Raw genomic sequence first — 21,590 nt, forward strand, 5'->3', positions numbered from 1 at the left:
AAGTAAACAGGCATACACACACTCAAACAGGCATATACAGACTTACACCTTTGTGTGTTAAGTATATTTATCACACAGGCTACAATATGAACTCCATAGTAAGTCTATGGTACAAAGAGAATAATATACATTTATGCAAGGTAGAGAACAGTGATTTAAAAGACTCCCACAGTGACTTGCAAGGTCATTCCCTGTTAAGAAACCTGAAGTTAAGTGAGATCAAGATCTCGAGTGATAGCTGGAGTCTCACTGTTTGTGGGACTTGAACCAACAATCTTCTGATGGGCAGCCCTGAGCCCTGCCCTATTTACAATTACTTGTCATCTAGTTTTAAATATCTTTAACATTACTTGCTAACTTCAATCTGGTAGAAATATTGTTTTGTGAGATCTGCAAAACAGTTCAAATTAATAAGGGATGACGTAAAGAGTGCTTAGACCTGATAAGACTTGTCCAGCCATTTCCACACCAAGACACACATTTGATGGAATTTAAACATAACTAAACTTTTAGAAATAGATGGAAGATGTGAACAGAGTCTATAGCTGATCATTTTAGGACAGCAGGATAACATTTCTGATGCATGTATCAATAATTCTGCTGCAAAGCTTTGTAAGCTGTAGTCTTAAATGAGTAAAGTGATGCTGCTATTCAAGACGAAATGAAACATGTTACAGTCTGTTGCATTTCATTCATTTATTGTTGGTTCCAGTAGTTCACATTTCAATAGACTACTACCATGTTGTTTATGTGACATCTGGTGTGAGGAAAAGTTGTTACCTTGTTACTCCTGCAGAAGAAATAGAGTTCTTTTTATACGTGTGCGTCATCCTAATTAGCAGAAGTCAGTCCTAATTAACAATAGTCTTTGTATAATATGATTCATAAGCGAGTGGTTGTTCAGAACTATATTTGCCTCTAAAACACATAGGAGTAGGCCATGTTGTCAAGACGACAAGGTTGATCCTTAAATAACTGTTTTCAACTAGTAAAGTGCATTAAGAAAGTTTCAAAAAAGCCCCGAAACATTTCTAAACAAATTAGATGAAAAATATTGTATTTAGTACGTTTTTTAAAAACGTATCTTACTTTTTATACTACAAAAATAAATGTTTTTAATATAAAATAATGTGTTGACTATACCCAATTGTTTTTAATACTTCAAAAATAGCCTACTGCTAACTCTGACTGTGTAATTTTAAATGTAAATTACTGTACAAATGCTGTAGCAGGTCAAAACTGACCCTTCGCAGGGAGTTCCCAGTATAAGGGAACTGGCGATCAGACCAAACATAACGACGAATCCGCCATTTATGTCCGACAAACAAACCAGACATAAGATTAGCGTCAGCGAACCTGAACTTGAAAAAAAAAAAATGGCGTGTATTGACGTCTTTCCGTAGATGAAACAAAATACCTTCTGATTGTCACGGGACGCTAAGAGGAGCGCCGCGAAAAGACAGGTCAGGGTCCAAGTGCAGGGAAGGTGCTCTTTAATTTAAACAAAAAGCCAACACGGCAAAAACAAAGTAGTAACGGACTGGGATACAAAAACGGCAACACAGTGCACGTATCCCAGACCCGAGCAGACACAAGAAACCAAAAACACGTCAAATAATGCCACCAGACAGAGTGGTAGGAGAGGGGAGACTATATAGTCCGTGGTAATGGGGAACAGCTGCGGATGTAATGAGTGTGGCATGTGTATGTGATGTGGCAGGTGTATGTGATGTGGCAGGTGTACGTGATTACGTGATGTGAGTCCGGGAGGAAGGGAGATGGTGACCTCTGGTGGCGACAGGGAGAAGCGCAGGGCCCGGATTCGTGACACTGATGTTCATGTTTATTTCAGGGTATAACTAGTAAAGAGGAAGAGATGATCGGTTCACGAGCTGCTTGAACTGAGGCTCTACAATGATCTGTCACGAGTCACGACACATAATTAAAGAGCCACAAAATGGTGTGTATTATTGTTTGCAATTCTTTAAAAAAAATACAAAATTTGGAAAGCTGAGATTTTCTTTCATACCTACAATAGCCTGCTATGTCTTGTCTGTCGGCTCTTTGTTAGCTCTTGGCACTGCTATGTATTTTTCATTGCCTGAGTACATGATGTAGGACGTGAGCGTGGCATGACTTGTCGGACATAGCAACAGTAAGGAAGGGGGTGGGACTTAGTTTACAGTATAATACTGTCACTGTAAATGCACAAGTTTTGGAAGTAAAAAAGAACAAGTATAATTTACATTGAAAACATTATCTATCTATCTATCTATCTATCTATCTATCTATCTATCTATCTATCTATCTATCTATCTATCTATCTATCTATCTATCTATCTATCTATCTATCTATCTATCTTATTGCCTGTGAGCTTTACACCTTTCCCTGTCTCTCTGCTTCTAACCCCATGTGTCATAGTTGTCACAGTTGGTTATTATGGTGTCAGGAACTGTAGGTACTGTAGTCCAGAGTCTCTGTCAGCCAGTCTTCACATATGGTGCCCTCTACACACCCACACACAGGCAGGTCGAAGCTGCTATGGCTTTAAGATGCACACAGATGTGTAAACATACATATTTACCCAAATGCAAACATGTTGCTTTGTCAATTAACAACACTGTCCATCAAGAGTTCAAGTCTGTCCCATTAGTGAAGACCTCCCTCCTTCTCGATCTTCTGTCTCTGCTTCTCCCCCTTTCACTGCTCATTTCCTGTTACTTGGTTACCGGTTGCCTCAAACTGCTTGGGCCAATTGCGTTGCCATGGTGACCATGCCCATTCTGTCGTTTCCCAACAGCCTCTTGGCTCTCCTGTCCTGACATTCCCCACTGCCCCCCAGCCTGCGCGCCCAGTGGCCCACCCTATGCTGATGTCCCACAAGACTGTGTGTGTTTGCTTGCGTGCATTCGTGTGCTCACTCCCTCCCCCCACTTCCTCAGTTTGGATGACAAACACACCGATTACCTCCATGTACAAGCAATTTAACAACTGCTGAAGAATTCATGGCTTATTTGCATAGAAAGACAGAGGTAGAGAGACAAAGACTGAGTGAAATGCATAACTGGAAACAAGTTTGTAGTCATTTAAAACAGCCTATCCGAATTTTGATCCAGTACTGAATGAAATGTGCAATTCTGGGAGTCCTCCATGGCCTGAATTGAATAAATCACAAATGATGCTTTTGAGTTTGATTTTGTTGATGATGATGTTGTAAACTGTTCAGAATAGAGCACAGGAGAGTCATTCTGTGCTTTTCTGATGGACTTGTTTATTACACCGTTTAGTAAATAAATAAAAAGTCAGCTTGGTCATTATTCTGAAAGTGTTGCCATTAACAGTAAATGTATAGAATAAACTCTTTGTATCTATCTAGTTCAGCAGCTTTTAGACAAAAACATACTGCATTGTGAGTGAAGTTCCATGGCCGAGCTTAAGGTGGCAGCAGCGAATAGATCATCAGTCAACTTCTCATCAGTCATCAAGTAAGAAATATTACTGTTCGTCGTCAGCATTTAAACTTCAACTGATTCAGCACTACCCATATATTCTCGCTTAATCTCTCTGCTTTCCTTTCTCAATATTTCATTCTTTTAGGTCTCCTTAGATTGGTAAAATGTTCATTTTTATGTGAAAGCCAGACCAGACCAGGCACTGGATGTGATGAATGGAGCAAGGACTTCAAGTTATATTAAAGGCATAGTTCACCCAAAAATGACAATTTTATCATGTTGTTGCAAACTTTCTTTCTTCCGTGGAGCACAAAGAAAGATATTCTGAAGAATTTATCAGCTGATATAAAAAATTATTATTAAACTTTATTCTGCGTACTAATTGTGCACAATGCACATTTTTTAATACTAAGTCTAAAATGTGTTTTAATGTCACTTTTGATAAGAATTGTATGATCTTTAAATAATAAATAATAGTCTTTAAATGCAAAATATTTAAAGTGTACCTGAAGTGTACTTGCAATAGTTCCACTTCAGTACAATTAAATATACTAAGCATATCTTTAATTGTACTTCATCATTACGTCCACACAATTAAATTGCATTAAGTACAAAATTAGTTGTTCCAGTTTAGCAGACTTTAAGTATACCAGTTTAGTATACTAAAAGTACAATTGCAGGGCATTTTATTAAGCACATAAATATGAAAATCTGTTTTTAGTTTACTTAGCATGAAATAAATGTATTTTAAATACATTTTTATTTTTCACTAGGATATCCAAGTCAGTGTTGTCCAATACAACATCATCTTCATACAGGTATGTTCAGAATGGAACGGCAGGCTGAGTAAATGATGACAGAAGTCTTCAAGGCTTCTCTTTAATTTATACACAAAGTCAGAGTGCATCCCACTAAACATCTCAGAACCAGGATGAGACTACATCTGCTTGACACTAATCACCACAGTTAGAGAGCAAGGCTTGCCGTTGTAAGGCTGAGATGAGTCATGTGACCCTTTGAGGGACCTGAAAGGAGGAGAGATTGCTTCTCCCCAGCCTCCTTCCCTCCTCCAGTTCTAAATGACAGGGTTATGGAGACGATCGCTGAAGGTTCATCATTGTCCTCCTGTGAAGGGGGAAGGGGAGAGTATTAAGGGGGGTTTAATTATGAAGCGAGGGGCTTATTAACAATGTGAAATGATAAACCCACTCCCTACGCAAATACACACACCCCCCTCCTCCTTTTCATCCCACCAGCTGATCCTGATGTAATTCGGGCCGCAGGGTGTTCCGGCACCAATCTAAAGGGGCAAAGGTCAAGAAAGTCAAAAAGTCTCATAAGGGACAGAAGAGAGATTTTGTGCCGCACACATACTGTCATTATTATAACCACATGACACACGAGGAATCACATATCTCTTGTTAACATCTTATTTTATTGCTGTTTCCATAGCTTGTTTATTTTATACGTAAATATTCACGCAGATGTGACTGGATACGAGATGTTGTGGATGTACAGAGAGAAAATTGAAGCGATCAACAGAAAGGAAGAGAAGGATGGGAAGAAACCGAGGTAAAGGAGGACAAAAAAAGAAGGAAAAGAGAGAGAGAAATGAAGAGAAGAGAGGGAGAGATTAAAAGAAAAAGGGTGACTGTTTTTTTTCCTAAGCTAAGTTCTAAGATAATGCGCAGCTTTAGTTACACCCACCCTGAGCCGGCAAATATAAGCAGTAGAGTGCACACACACATACATACAAAACGGCACTGGCACCGTAATCCCTTCTCTCCCATTCACTTCTGCACACACACGCTCTCAATGGGAGTGAGATACACCCTTTTTTGCTGTAACAGAAACCTGGCATGCTGAAGTCAAAGGATGGTGGTGCGAACTGTGCGTGTGGCCAAAACGAAGAGAGAAACATAGAAAGGGAATGACACGGGGAACATAAACTCATAGAAACACCTGCAATAGGACAAAAATAAGAGTTTTCGCTTCAGTGCCAGTACGTTTAATCATAGCCAGAAGGCATGATGTAGAAATGTTAGGGTAAGCTTTGCTTTTAAGCTCCCTGCCTGTCAGCAATTAGTCATGTGAGCTGATCTGCTAACTCAGAAAGAATGCTCAGGCCCAAAACAGACCAATCACAGGCCGGACCTGAAATATGCACATCTCTGTCCAGAGTTCGGTCAAAATGATGAAACTTATAGAAATTCACACCTGAATAGCACATTGCAGCAAGAGTTTGCGAGAGGTGTACACCAGTGTGGTTACAGATATGTAAGCTTAATTTTGGCTTATTATACATTTAAAAAAAAAAAATGTATTTCAAGTGGGAAATGACTACCAAAAACACATAGAATGTATTCTGTATATCTGAATGATCATCAGCAAAAGAAAAATCAAATTAGATGTTTTTAATTATATTCTAATTGTCTCTTAAAAATACAATAAAATGAAAAATTATGTTTGACGCTGACTTAAGCTCAAACTATGCAATAATGCCTGTCATACCTGTGGAACAACTTTATATATATATATATATATATATATATATATATATATATATATATATATTATTATTATTATTATTTTGTATTTATTTTGTATTTTTTTCAAAAGGCAGATATTTGTGACCAAACATATTCAGAAAATGTTTTGGTTGTCCCTCATTCATGCAATTTTTTACCTGCAAAATTGGCACACATTTTTTTTTTCTGTCTGTTATAATACAGTATTCTATGAAAAAGCCATGCCCCATAATGACCCCACTATTCTATACTAATGATTATAATTCATATAATCACATAAAATACTATAAGAATATAGCTTGAATTATTTTTAGCAATTAAATGCCTAATTTCAAGGGCCATTGTCTTACTAAATCACTCAAACTTAGCTATATTGGTAGTTACTAATTAGCCAACTTTAAATTATGTATATTTTATGGCACTTCAAGGTGTTGGAAAGATCAAGTAATTAGTTTAATATGTGCCCACACGTTGCTATATTCTAACATTGTTTATCCTTTTACACAGGTTAATGCAATACAGTTACAAGACCAATGAAAAAAGATTTTCTCAAACACCTCTGCACAATTTCTCTGTATTATCAAGCCATTTAAAACATCAAAAATAATATTTCTTCTGTGAAATATATTATTAAAAATAATGAGATTACTCTCATTAAGGTTAAAAAAGATTGAATTAAACACATTTTCTACCAAAATCAATTTCATCTAAATATAGCCTTGCCGTGTGATGGTAATTGGTTTGTTAATATCTTTTCAAACTAAAGGAGTCACATCTGGGACAGATATGCAGGGTTGTGCCAATCAAAGAGGATTTAGTGCTGTCAGAAAACATTTTATTGGAACTGACTAGTCAATACTAGCTGCTGGGCAAAATGAACATGGTATTTAAACAAGGTGCAATACCCCTTTAAGAATCGGAGAACATCAAAGGGACACATTCCTGTCAGCTTCATCCATCAAATCCCAGACCTTTCGACAGAATTCCTGAGCTCAGGGAGTATTCCGAAATGCTGAAGTGATTCCAGACCCAGGGAAACCTGTTAGAACTCAAAACAGGTTCTAGGACTGAGAGAAGATTCTGGAGTGAGGCAATGCAGTCTGGATGGGGCAGATACAGGCGGCCTGTATCATAGCAACAGCAGCCGACATCACCAGCAGTCCCAGCATGGTCCTCGACACAGCCCCGGAGCACTCGCACTACACAGAGAAAGAGAGGATGCTCACATACCAGCACTCACATATGGGGACACGCACTAACACAACGCAACTAATATACACATACATGACAAAACATGAGCACGCCGTCACAGAGCGTATTAGAAATTAACAGGCCAAATGCACACACAGAACCTGACATCAGAGAACACATTCAAATTATTACTTTCCTTATTTTGATGGTTTATTAACTTACATGAAGAAGGATTCTGTTGGTCCAACTCATGTTCAGGTAAACTGAGCTGAGTTCTGTTGTCAAAGTAACATTGTAATTAGCTCAGCACCACTCTGCCCACTTGTGAATATGATAGATTATATATTGATGTTTATGATAACAATAAAAGATAAATAGTGAAAATAGTCACTGTAAATTTCCAAGTTGATAATTTTCAGAATTATATGAAATATATATGAAGATTTCATTTGCAAATAAGCTTTCTAATTCAAAAATCATGTTTTTATCCTGCGTTCCAATTAATATCAATCAAACTGCAGTTGGGTTGTTTTGATTAAATAATAATAACTAAACAAAACAGCTAATTAACACAATAAAAACATGCTCTATGAAAATTAATAAAAACGGAGTTGCCAGTTTTTGCAAATACACTCTTCATGCACACCTATATGTATGGGTATACTTGTAAAGTTAGCTAATAGATCATTCTTGGCATCGCTTAGGTTGTTGTTGTTGCTGTTGTGTGTGTGTGTGTGTGTGTGTGTGTGTGTGTGGTCCAGTCTGTTTAAACTAGTTTACTCAACACGTTTTTATATTTAAAGGATAGTCAACTATTTTCTGTTCTGGTCATTTTTCACTGTACATTCACTGTATTTATAAAGTGCATGATTATAAATGGGGCAAATTAGTGGCTTTTGTTTACTTATGTAAACATTGTTATGGCCTATAGGTTTTATTTGAACCTTTTTGTGTATTATTTTAAAATTGTTAAGAACGGGGTAGCCTAATTTAACATACCCCCAAATCACTATACTGCTCAAAAAATTATGATCTAAAACCCATTACTATTGTTGTTTTGTAATCATTGTCATTTTACAAGAGAAGAAAAACATCTGAACCATGTTGGTGTATAGCCTATGCGGATTATTTCATTCGATATATTTCATATAGCCTACGCAATAGGAATATTCTCACTTTGTTGATCAATAGAAATATAAAATCCTTTTCCTCTTTTGTTTGTATCGGAAATTTTTCTCTTTATTGCGACACCAGATACTTCTCTGCCTACCCGCTTTGTAACCACTGCGTCCACGCGCTGCACCGTCTACTTCCTGAAAAAAAAAAAGACTGACATACAAAGAAAACATAGTACTTCGTTACGGCTGCTTTTTATTTCATTGTAAGCCACGGAAGACGTTTCTGTCACAAAACTGCCAGTAGCTATTAAATCCTGAGGATTCTAAACGAGAAATGTCAATTTGGGACGGTCTCTAGCGTGGTGGCGGCAGCATTGCACGCGCAGGTCCGATTCAAACAGGTGGAAAGAGTGGGACAGTCCTATCGCGTGACGGCGGCTAGTGAAGGCGGTCTGTTTTAACCCGCATAGCGTTTTTTGCTTGAAACACTCCTATTAAAATAATTGGAGTCGTGTTTGCTGAAGATTCTTTCGCCCGGATGACATCAACAGGCTTGTGCCACATCCAGTTTTAGAACGGTGTCTCGCGCCGGTCGTTTGAAAAGTGGGCCGTTAAAGTCTGTTACACGCCGAGCTCTTTTTACCTCTTCCTGGAGCCAGAAAGGTTGTGTGTGTGTTTTTGTTTTTTTACATTTACGGCATCGACCCTTGGGGTTTTTCCCACTTGCTCTGGTCCTCGAGCCGTTTACGCACAGGTGGGAGATACCCGCTTGGTAGGACAGCCCCCTCTCTCAGTTCCTCAGCGGATGATGTGTGCAAGTGACATTTGCCGTTGCGGTTTGGGACAGTAGGCGAGGCGTCTCTGCAAACAGGTGTGCGACTGCCCAAAACAGGCACACATAATACGACTTTTTTTCGCCTTGTTTGGTGGAGGTGGACCTCCAGCACCGGTGTCGAAGCGATCATCCTCGTAGCGGGACAGGGAGAGGAGGGGGAGTCTACTATCGTTTTCAGGCTTTGTAGTTGCATTTGATCGTTGCGAAAAGGGGCTCGTGGCTCACAAAGAGGAAGGGATGGCAACTAAGAAACCATGCGCGGATTTAACAAAAAGGAGCCGAAGTCCCGTCGTGCTGGAGGCAGAGATGTTCAGCGAATTTCAGGACTGGTGTCTCCGGACTTACGGAGATTCGGGTAAAACAAAGACCGTGACACGCCGAAAATACAACAAAATCATGCAGACCCTGCTACAGAACGAGGATTCGGACGCTGTCTATGTCGACAACAGCCACATCAACGCCAAATTTAAATTCTGGGTGAAGTCCAAAGGCTTTCAGGTCGGCAGCAACATCTTGGGCGAGCACAACAAGAAAGAGACATTGGGGAAGCCCGTCCTGTACGTCCCTGTCAAGTCTACGGTAAAGTGCTTTATTTCCAGTCGACTATATGTGAGTGAATCGTGTCTGTGTGTGTATGTGACTGTGAGACTTTAACTCTCAATATGGTTCGGCTGATGCTGGAGCCCTTTCTCAATATGCTTCGGGACAGCGCTCGTTTGATTCCACCTACGCGCAACCCACATTGCTGTGCGCAACTTTTCAGTCTTACTCCTCGGGTTGACCGAGCATATTCATCCCTCACCCCAACCGGGCAGAACAGTCTTACTCTGAGAGCTGGCTGCCATAGCAACGCCAGTCCCTCTTAGCAATAACGGCGGTGTAGTAATGGTATCTGACGAATTGGCATGACGTTGTCCTGCTGACGGGATCGGGATGTCACAGAAAATCACAACGTGGCCCGTTTTTTTATCCCTGCAAATCATGATAATTTTGATTGAGAGAGCGTTATCTTATTCACTTCGCTATATGTCACTGGACGTGTTTAGAGGCGGGAGCGCGTGTGTGGTGATCTTGTGTACCCCAATTTTTTGGGATGCCGGGGCGCGCACGTAGAGTTTACCTAAGGGGCTAACGATATGGATGACGTTAAAATACCGCTATATTGCTCTAAGTGAATCAGTATGTTCTGAGAAATGAGTGTTTGGAGGACTTCAGCTGCTTTCGTGGACCACTTGAGGGTCTGCTCCTCCTGTGGGCATCTCAGGCACTGACGCTCGCGCGCTCGCCGATCAATGTGTCATTTAGGGCGACATTTAACAAACATTAAACGGTGAATAAAAACAGCGTACTTTGATCAAATGTAATGCTAAACTATTTCAACATCGTGCCTTGTACGTTTTTATTCTGGAGAGGGAAAGCATGCTCTTGCATTGTTCTGTACCGGATGAGGGCGGAGCGGACGGTTGGCACCCGTTGCTCTGGTAACCTACCTGTTCTGCTCTACAATGCTCGCGTTTTTTCACACATCCCAGGACTATGATAGAATCCATCATCAGAAAGACAGCCAAAGAAAGGGCTCGTTTAGAATCAGTTTGATGTCCAAGGCATGGACAAAAATTCTATACTCCGAGCATGCGCGATATTTAATTTGTTCGATGCATAAAGGCATTTGGTCACGAAACTTATTTAAAGACCCGGTCTGGACAGTAATAGTTTTAATAATAGTTCATTGGACAGAAATAGTTATCACGAAATAGTTATTACAGTGGGTGTTTATCTTTTTTTTAATTTAGAATATAAAAATGTAATTACATTTAATGTACTGTAAAGGCTGAAATACATGCAAGTGACTGTTTTCTTGAACACTAGGAGGTCCTCGACTACCACTGGTGCATTATGCCATTCAGGGTGTCATGAATAGACACCATTTTGAGTATTGCCCTCAAGGGGTCCCACCAACAGACCTTTGTATGCCATCCAGGAGTGACCGACTCTCCTGAGACTGGCACACCTCAGCCTGAGAAAAATAAGCACTCAAATTAGAAACAATGGTGACATGACTGTTTTTTATGAGTATTTTAATGGCTGTTCATACTTGTTTCACTATTGACATAAAATCCCAGGTGTTTGACTATGCATTTAAAAACGCAACAAGGATCAGTAATCATGCCAACGGGAGCCACCAAGTGAGCACTTTGTACAAAAAAGTATCATTTTACATGCTTTTTTTAGGGGGGGGGGATAACCAAAGCTAAATTAGCATCGATTAATCCTCGTTAGCAGATAATTGCTATGCAACCATTTGACAGCTCCTAACAGGCAGCTCCCAGCGTGCTTTTCATTTATAAGACTGTGTTAAGAAGAAATGAGGCAGAACTCCGAACATAACTTCTCCCACCACAGTTAACCCTTCTCACAGATGTGTGGGTTAAACTACCCAAAGGACATCCAGTGAGCCTGTGGCAATTACAGATTCTCTATCCATAAATTGCTCCTGTAATGGAATGAATGTGCAAGTCAGATGTGAAACTGAAGTTCATGATTACACATATGTATTACATGTTGAGAAATACGGCCCTCCCCCCAGCATACACGTACATTTCTCCACTCACCTTTCTCTCTCTTTCTCTTTGGACATGTGCCTGATCTGGGGTCTGTATACACTGGCATTCACTATCATTATTTAACAGTTCCCTAATGCCGTATTTGTTTTACCCTTCATCAGTCATTCTGTCCCTCTGTGGAGACTCTGTGCATCCTAATACAGTCTCCTGTCACTGCATGACATACTGTACAGATACACTACATCTCACAAACAATCTGTCAGTCACACAGATGACCAGTTCTGTCATATGGAAGAGGTTATCTGATCTGTGGCCATATATATATACATATGGAAGAACATAGAAAATTGTTGAATGGCCCATCATTGCTCAATCTTTGTTAAAGCTTTTTTTTAGCATCTGTTGGTAAAATGTAGTTTAATGACTATTTTCAGACAGGTTTTTTTTAAACACTCCCCCCATTGGTTATGACTAAAAAAAATTCCCTGCCCAACTCATGCCATTGGTTGAGCCTGTTGCTGCATCAAGATTGAAGATTTTATTTTGTAAATCATTTATTAATTAAATTACTTTACTTTTAATAATTTAATTATTAAATAAAAAAAATCATTACTTATTCATTAATACAATTTTAACATTTTTTAAATAAGGCACAATGTGCTATTTATATTAAGAAATGTTCCATATATATATATATATATATATATATACACATATATATGTATGTATGTATGTACAATGTCCATAAAATGTGTACAATGTTCATAAAATTACTAAAATATTAATATATATAATAATTTGGTAACATGAATTCTTCTAAACTACTTATTATTTTGTGGCCTCGCATTGTAACCAAAATATAGAACATGATGGCTTTCTCATGCAGGGTAAAGAATCCAAGCAGCTGAGGTCACTTCCTTTCATACCCACCTTGCCATGTTCATACCCAACCAGCATGCCACAAAGTGTCCAAGAACAAGGAAGCGCAACCATTCACACACTTACACACTAAGTGAACGAGATGTTCACATCAGCGTTATTATCTCATTAAGGCTTGGAACAGTAGGGGATCCTTCCCAACCTGCTCTACGCAAATTAGACAACAAACAAAGAAAGAAGAACAAACAAAACAGAGCAGAATAATAAGAGGAACAGAGGCAACCGGGGACCTTTTTTTTCAGTAATAGGATACAGAGAAAGTGTGGCATGATATCTATATGCTTCCACTTAGCACAATTCTAATCGTTTTAATCATGTAAAAGTTCATTTTTTTTAAAAGCAGCATGTTGAGACGAGAGTATTTGACCAAGGACTGGTGTGTTTATTGAGTCTACTTTTATTTCCTGATTCTATTTTTGTGTGTGAAGACAGATAGTGTACACTGCCTCTTATCAGTCACTCTCTCCGGCTTTTCTCTTTATCATCAGCAATAACCACAAAATTGACTTGGCCCAGGGTGTTCCCTGCCAGCTCCCATTTGAACATTCTCTTCCCCATCTTCCTAGTCTGTTACCCCCCCCCCCCCCCCCCCCCCCCAAGCCCCCAGTGCGAACAGTGTCTTCCTTTTCACCTTCCCCTGGGTGGCAGGGCTGCAGGGTGCCTTGGTGTGGGTTGAGCCCCAGTGCAGTGTGGGATGCAGAAGAGTGGCGGTGGGCCTCTCTGATGCAGCAACACCATGGGTGTGCCAAGTTTCAGTGTGTGGGGGCGAGAAGGAGGGGGACCTGATAGAGCAGGGGCACTTTATCCTGTGTGGTTTTAAAAGAGTCACACTGTCATTGTGGAAAAAAGAGAGAGAAAGAGAAGCAAAAAGGCCACTAATAGCATATAAGTCGAGCAGCCTGTGCTATTCTGTCAGCGCTGACTGGGCTCACAGCGCACATATCATTCATAAAGCTATTAAATATGTATCTGTTGTGTCACAGGCCCACTGTAGACTTTGTTTCATGAGAGTGGTACTCGATTCAGCTGCAGGGCATCACAAGCTCGCTCTGCTCTCTGTCTGTCAAAGTCTTTCTCTATATCGCTTTAATATTCTCTCTCTCTCTCTCTCTTGATCTGTTTCTGCTTTTTCTCTTTGTTGCTGTCTTTCTAGTGAGGGGGAGTAACTTCATTTATCACCTGTTATGTCCTGTGGCTAACACTGAGAGCAAAAACACACTCACACGCAGTCAAATAAGAAATGTCATATTTAGTTGTGACCACAGGTTCACAGGTGTTTAAAATTAAATATTTTTCTGTTGCCAAAATCAGGTCAGTCATTCATGGTTTTACTCACCAGTCATTCATGGTTTTACTCACACGATATCGTCTGTTTATTCTAAGTGCACGTTCGTCTGCCCCTTAAAATTCTCAAGCTCATTGTAGCAGGATTGATTCTGATTGGCTGTCAATGTTTTTATCATTCATCAGCTGGAAAAAATCCTTCTGAAAGGCTATTCTTTAAAGGAACACTCCACTTTTTTGGAAATAGGCTCATTTTACAACTCCCCTAGAGATAAACAGTTGAGTTACCGTTTTAGAATCCATTCAGCCGATCTCTGGGTCTGGCGGTAGCACTTTTAGCTTAGCTTAGCATAGATCATTGAATCGGATTAGACCATTAGCATTTGGTCATCAAAAATGACTAAAGAGTTTCGATAACTATTTTAAACTTGACTCTTCTGTAGTTACATCGTGCTCTAAGACCGACGGAAAATGAAAAGTTGCGATTTTCCTTGATTATTACGCCGGAATGAGAGTATAGTTCCTAGCCATATCAGCCTAGAAAATCGCAACTTTTCATTTTCCGTCGGTCTTAGTACACGATGTAACTACAGAAGAGTCAAGTTTTAAATAGGAAAATTATAGAAACTCTTTAGTCATTTTTGATGACCAAATGTTAATGGTCTAATCCGATTCAATGATCTATGCTAAGCTAAACTAAAAGTGCTACCGCCAGACCTGGAGATCAGCTGAATGGATTAAAAAACGGTAAAACTCAACTGTTAATCTCTAGGGGAGTTGTAAAATGAGCCTATTTCCAAAAAAAGTGGAGTGTTCATTTAATATTGAGAATGATTTTTAGAACTATAGCTTTATCATTATCTTTATAGTTATCGTTCTTGGTGGACATGGGCATTTATACTGGCCCTATATCACAAAAATTTATCAATTTTATTTTTAGTAGCATATTTTATACACTGTCATTTGAATTTTTAGGGTCAGTAAGATTTAAAAAAAATAAATTAATAGTTCAGCAAGAACAGATTAATTTGTTGTTCTTTTGAACTTCCTATTCATAAATGAATCATGAAACAATATGAAGCAGCACAACTATTTTCAATATTGATAATAATAAGAGATGGTTCTTGAGCATTAGATCAGCATATTAGAATGATTTCTGAAGGATCATGTGACACTGAAGACTGGAGAAAATTCAGCTTTGCATCACAGGAATAAATAACATTTTTAAATATATGAAAATAGAAAACAGTTGTTTTTAATTATAATAATATGCACAATATTACTTTTTAAATGTATTTTTGATTAAATAAATGCAGCCTTATGTGCTGAGAATGAGAGACTTAAAAAAGATTAAAACTGACTCAACCCAAACTTTTGAGTGGTATGCTTATTCTCACCAAGTTATTAATGTTATTAGTGTATTTTTCTGTTAAATATGCATATATATTTAAGCAATGACTGATCACAATAGTGAGCTTAAAACCTAATACATTATTAAAAATATTTTATATTTTATATTATAGAGATTATAAATTATACTACTAGCTATAATGTCACTCTGTTCAAATGCATTTTAAAACAACTGCATAATGGACAAAACATTACAGATTTATGTTCATTCTTGTAATTTTGATAAAGCCTGATATGGTCACCACCAACTCAGTAATGGCCCATCGACAATTCAGAAAATCTCTCACTCTAGCCATGGTTTATTATTAAGCATTTATTGAAACATTCTTTAAAACACATCCCACAGTATACTGCATTTGCAGCAAATGCTGACAATAACATATATTCTACAGCTCACTGTAAGACTTCACACTGCTCTCCTAACACTCACATACTCATGTTTTTCCTTCATCTATGTCTCTGTTGATTTTCAAAAACTGATGAAGAGTCCAGCAAGAGGGAGACTTTTTAAAGATTTTTCTTATTAAGGGGGCAAAGGAGAAAAAAGGATGCTGCAAGATTTTAAGTGAGAGAAATGATTGCTTTCTGTTGCTATGCCAACGGAAACAGAAATATCCTCATTGCCGTGTATGTGTGTGTGGCAGAGTGAAGGTTTAGTCAGTGTTCTGCAGTATGGGCCTATGGCAAGACAACCGTGAGCATATTCTGACTCTCTGAGCTGGGGGAAATCTTCTGGTCAAGCATTTGAGACTCGCTCATTCCATCATATCTACTGAGGGATGATAGAGGTTCTTTAAAAGCAGGTCTTTCAGAAAACCTCTGGTGTCTTACATCATATTTGTAACCTAATGTGACACGAGGGGAAGTCGTGGCCTAATGGTTAGAGAGTCGGACTCGTAATCCAAAGGTTGTGGGTTCGAGTCTCGGGCCGGCAGGGATTGTAGGTGGGGGGGAGTGAATGTCCAGCGCTCTCTCCACCCTCAATACCACGACTGAGGTGCTCTTGAGCAAGGCACCGAACCCCCAACTGCTCCCCGGGCGCCGCAGCATAAATGGCTGCCCACTGCTCCGGGTGTGTGTTCACGGTGTGTGTGTGTTCACTGCTGTGTGTGTGCACGTTGGATGGGTTAAATGCAGAGCACGAATTCCGAGTATGGGTCACCATACTTGGCAGTATGTCACTTCACTTCACTCACTTCACTTATCTGTCGAAAAGAAGAGTGAATTGTAGGACAAGTAGAAATGTAAAGAAAAAAGAAAATTACACATTTGCACCCACGGTAATACGATAACTAGGTAATAATTTATGCAAAATATGTGTTGTAAGAAAAGCAAGATGGTAGCTACATTACAGATTGTTGTAAAAATAAGATGTCACTACCTATATATGCGCTTTTCTCTTCTCTAATAATTCTTTGCATCAGAGACAGTGAGGGGGAAAAAAGCTTAAGAACTGACACCTTGTCCAATGCAACATTGCGGTCAGCTATTTTCATCATAGTGTGTGCATGTTTGTGTGTGTTTTAGTGTCTACCCTCTCTTGCTCAGAACTCCAGGTCAGCAGAAGGCTGATCGGTGCAGAGAAACACTCTCACGAGACGCTGTTGTCTGGCCTGCAGGGATCAGGAGACACTGTCCTCTGTCCTGAAGGAGTTGCTTCTCTTGGCGACTGATCTCAAAAATACACACACATCCACCCAAATTGCTGTTGACAACAGAACACGTATCCACACTCAAATGCGTGAAGAAGAGACGGACTTAAACTGTAGCAAACCCCTTTCCGATTCCATTATTAGCATATCAGTGAGGAAAAAAATCAGGCAAAAATCTCATTATGATAAGTGATTAATTAGCGAGCATATCTGCAGAGAGCCTTGGAGAAAAGGGGATCTAAACAGACCTTCCCTCAGCTCCCCTCCCCACCCCTTTAAACCCAAAGACACTCTCTGCCTCAACAGTGGCCTTTTATCTACCAGTCATTTGCATGAATGCTAACAGTTTTGCATGATGCATTTGCAATAGCAGGTTACGACATGAAAAGCCCACAGAGCGCACTGTGCTGTCCACACACAACATACAAGACAGTCACAATGTCTGCTGACACAAAGACTCTCTTCATTGCATATATTTCATTAGCACTGACCCAAAGTCCTTAAATCAGTTCTTTTCCTTTAAGTTTATCTTGCAAAACTGAATAACTCAAATAAGGAGACTTAAAAGTCTCATGCTAACTAAGGCTGCATTCATTAGATCAAAAATACAGTACAAACTGTAATATTGTGAAATATTATTATGATTTAAAATAACTGTTTTCTATTTTTAATATAGTTTAAAATTATTTGCTGATTCGGTGTTTCAGACATTTATCATCATTATCAATCTTGAAAACAGTTGTGCTGCTTAATATTTTTGTGGAAAACATGACTTTTCAGGATTACTTGAATTAAAAAGTATTTATTAAAACTCCAAAGAACAGTATTTATTTGAAACAAATCTTTTGTAACATAAATTTATTTACTGTTACTTTTGAACAATCTGTTGCATACTTGCTGAATAAAATTATTAATACTAAAAAAAACTTACTGATCTCAAAAGTTAATGTGGTATTAAGTGAAACGTTGCTTAATGAAGTCCATCTTATGCATTTAAATAAACCAATGTCACCTCTTTTTCATTTTATTTGATTAAAAGTTTGCATTATTAGCTGCAAGCTATCATATCAGAGGACAAAAATGTTACCATGTTGCTGTCTGCATTTACTAAGAACTGTTCTGATTGTGCTACCACACACACACACACACACACACACACACACCGCTTGATTGACCCACTTCAGTCTGTCTCTTAGAAGTCAGAAGCCTCCTACTTGAAATGGATGTTTGATTTAGAAGTAGGTGATCTGATCCAGTATCCTCTTTACCATTTTTTACACTATTGTCTTTTTGAGCTTTTTGGGATTCACAAAAGTAAAATCAGTCCACGTGCGTGAACCCTTGCATCTGAATCTATAGGAATGTTGGAGGAATGTATAAACGCAGTGTGCAAAGTTATGTACATCTATGAGTATGTATACATTGTCATTGTGTGTGTGTGTGTGTGTGCTTGTTTTTGTGTGTACCGCATGTGCTTGTGTGTGTGATGAGAGAGGGTCGCGGATGGTGCTGCTCTGGTGTTCCTCCCCTCGGCTCCTTCTCTCTGTTGCCATGGAGAGACCGTTCTCATCTCCCATAGGAGAAGAAATTAACACCATTTTTAACTGGCTCCAGGGCCTCCCCCCTACCAGAGAGAGAAAGAGAGAGAGAGCTCCTACAAACACACACTCGCACACCTACACAGATAACCACACACAGACATGGTCCTGGTACACGCTGCCTCCCTGAGCGGATCAGGGAGGATGTGTGCATGTGTGTGCTAGCGAATAAAAGCTTTCTCCATCTCTATTCTGGGAGGATGCAGCTTTGGGACAAAAGAGTGTCTCACTACATCTCCCCCTCCTCATATTCACCCTCCCTACCCTCTATGCCACTCTCTCTCTCGCTCATTCTCTCTCTCCTTTGTAATTAACTGCTGCAGTCTCTCATTAGCGTTGGGATCCTGTCCGGTTGTCTCACTGTCTGCACCCCCCTCCCCACCACGCAATTACACCATGACACCAGGGTCACGTGACCCAGCAGACACCTCAGAGCATGAACAGAACACGTTTATAACCACATGCAAACAACTGCTTTATTTCTTGTGCTTAGAGTTTATGCCAGGCCGTAACCACCGTATCGCTTGAGGTCTTCAGATTAGCGGTCGATTGTTATGGGTTTTGACATGACTGAATGTTTATCTTTTCTTTATTTTTAAGATTTACTTTGGCATTCGTGGCTATAGTACAGAGAGCAGACAGGAAGGAAAGTGGGAGAGAGAGGGGGGACGGGACCACGAGCCAGGATTCGAACTCGCCAGAAACGCAACCATGCTATGTGTCACAGTGCTGCCCACAGGCTATCAGATATGATGTGCCCACCAGTTATGAATTATTGTTTAGATCTTTAGATTTAGTGATGCATCAAGATGAAAAATCTTGGCTGATGACGAACAGGACACAATGGGCCAAAAAAAAAAAAAAAAACAATGCTGAAAATAATTAATTATTATTCTTTAAAATTGCTTGATATTTCAAATAAATATAAATATATGGGATATCTTTTGTAGATTTTCTAGTTTAATGCAGCAGTTAAATCAACTTGAATTATAGCTCATAAGCCCATTTTACTTTGTAATGTGACTTATCTTGGAGGTAAATTTGATGTTAAAGGGTTAGTTCAGCCAAAAATTTAAATTAGCCCATGTTTTACTCACCCTCAAGCCATCCTAGGTGTATATGACTTTATTCTTTCAGACGAATCCAATCAAAGTTATATTAAAAATTGTCCTTGCTCTGCCAAGCTAAACAAAAGTGAGTTGAGTGTTTCTGCTTGTATGTATGACAGTTAACGGAAGTGAGAGAAAAGTGTTTATAACGTTGTAAATATTGATATTTTTCTTACAAAAACACATCGATTCAATACAGGAGGCCTTTATTCACCCCCAGGAGCCGCGTGAGGCATGTTTTATTATGGATGGATGCGCTTTATTTGACTTTTGGACTGTTGAAAAAAACACCCGCCCATTATAAAGCTTGGAAGAGTCAGGACAATTTTTAATATAACTCTGATTGGATTCGGCTGAAAGAAGGAAGTCATATACACCTAGGATGCCACCTAGCGTGACTAAAACATGGACTAATTTTAATTTTTAGGTGAACTAACCCTTTAAATGAGAAAAAGGGATAGGAATCGATTTGATTATGAAGAGCAAGAATGAATGCAAGTGCTAAAATAGTCCATGCATACTGTAGCTTAACATTATCCAGTAGCTTGCATGGCCTGCATGCAAGTGATGTCGGCAGAAACTCCTTTCAGACAAAGTTGTAAAGATTAAGATTTTTGGAATAATGACCACTGGGAATGTGTATTAGGATACTAAATTGGGTCAATTTTCATTTAATGTTGACTCTAGCAGTTACAAAATGATGTTCTGCTTGACTACCAAACATAAAAAACTGCATATCAGACATACAAAAATATGTTTAGGGGAGCACGATCGAGGCCAGAGCTTTATAGTTATATAGTTATAGTATGACAGTTAATGATCAGTTGTGTCTGGGTAATGTGGGTGCAGGGAGTCAGATGGACCTCAGGGAAGAGCTGTGCCCGTACGAGGAGCTGAAAGCGTCCGTCACACCCTGTCAGAGAGAGAGAGAGAGAGGAGGGGAGAAAAAAAACGAGTGGCTGAATGAGAGGGAGGGTTAGGAATGAGGAGAGAGAGAAAAGCGTAATATGGATTTAATGGAAGAGCATCGTGAACTTACAGTGGCAGGAAGGTGGAGAGACTGGGTCGGAGGATTGGAAAGAGGAGAGGAAAGGAACGGAGGGATTTCACTTCATCTATCCTTGACCTTCATGCACAAAGATTCACACGCAGCTCCCCTGCCCCGTAACTCTCTTCTAAATCCTTCACCTCCTGCTGAGAGAACGGGTCTCAACGATTTGTAGGTTCGTACCTTCTGCTGACCTCACAAGGTGGGGATGGGACTTTAAGAGGTGACCTGTTATCAGATTTGCAGCAGGCTGATCTGAATCGCCTGCATTGTTGAAACAGTTCCTCACACACACACACACACACACACACTCACACATGTTGGTTTTTGTGGTTTATGGGGACTCTCCATAGGCGTAATGGTTTTTATATTGAACAAACTGTGCTATTGCCCTACACCTAAACCCTCACAGGAGACTTTGTGCATTTTTAGATTTTTTCAAAAAAACACAATTTAGTATGTTTTTTAAGCCTTTTGAATTACAGGGACATAGGCCGTGTCCTCATAAACCACCTTCATATTGTAATACCTCTGTCATACCCATGTCATTATACAAAGTGGTGTCCTCATAAACCACATAAACATGCACACACACACACACACACACACATATTTCTGGCTCTTCCACTGTAATACAAATATTTCCCCCATTTTCCCTCAAGCACTATATCACTGTAATGTGTTATGGCAGCTTTAACAAACAAAGCAATTCATAAATATACTGCTGGATATTAAGTGTCTAGGTGTCTGATACCAGACAACACTCAGTTCGCTCTCAATATAATAAAATTAGCGATGTTGGCTAAGGCTAGAAGCACTCTATCGGCTTAGAATTAAAATTTGGTGCATAAGTCATCCTGC

General features: G+C 39.3%; 1 protein-coding gene across 1 annotated transcript in view; it reads left to right on the forward strand.

Moving 5' to 3' along the window:
• Nucleotides 1-9,362: 9,362 nt before the first annotated feature.
• The window catches only part of LOC306848536 (nucleolar protein 4-like), a gene marked incomplete at its 5' end in the record, with an annotated part of 43,377 nt that continues 31,149 nt past the window's right edge, over nucleotides 9,363-21,590 (forward strand). Inside the window, one exon of the mRNA XM_079383145.1 lies at nucleotides 9,363-9,704. Within this exon, the coding sequence (XP_079239271.1) occupies nucleotides 9,363-9,704 (342 nt within the window). The remainder of the gene's footprint in view (nucleotides 9,705-21,590) is intronic.

This window comes from Barbus barbus (genome assembly GCF_936440315.1).
Source record: "Barbus barbus genome assembly, chromosome: 28".
Classification (NCBI taxonomy): Eukaryota; Metazoa; Chordata; class Actinopteri; order Cypriniformes; family Cyprinidae; genus Barbus; species Barbus barbus.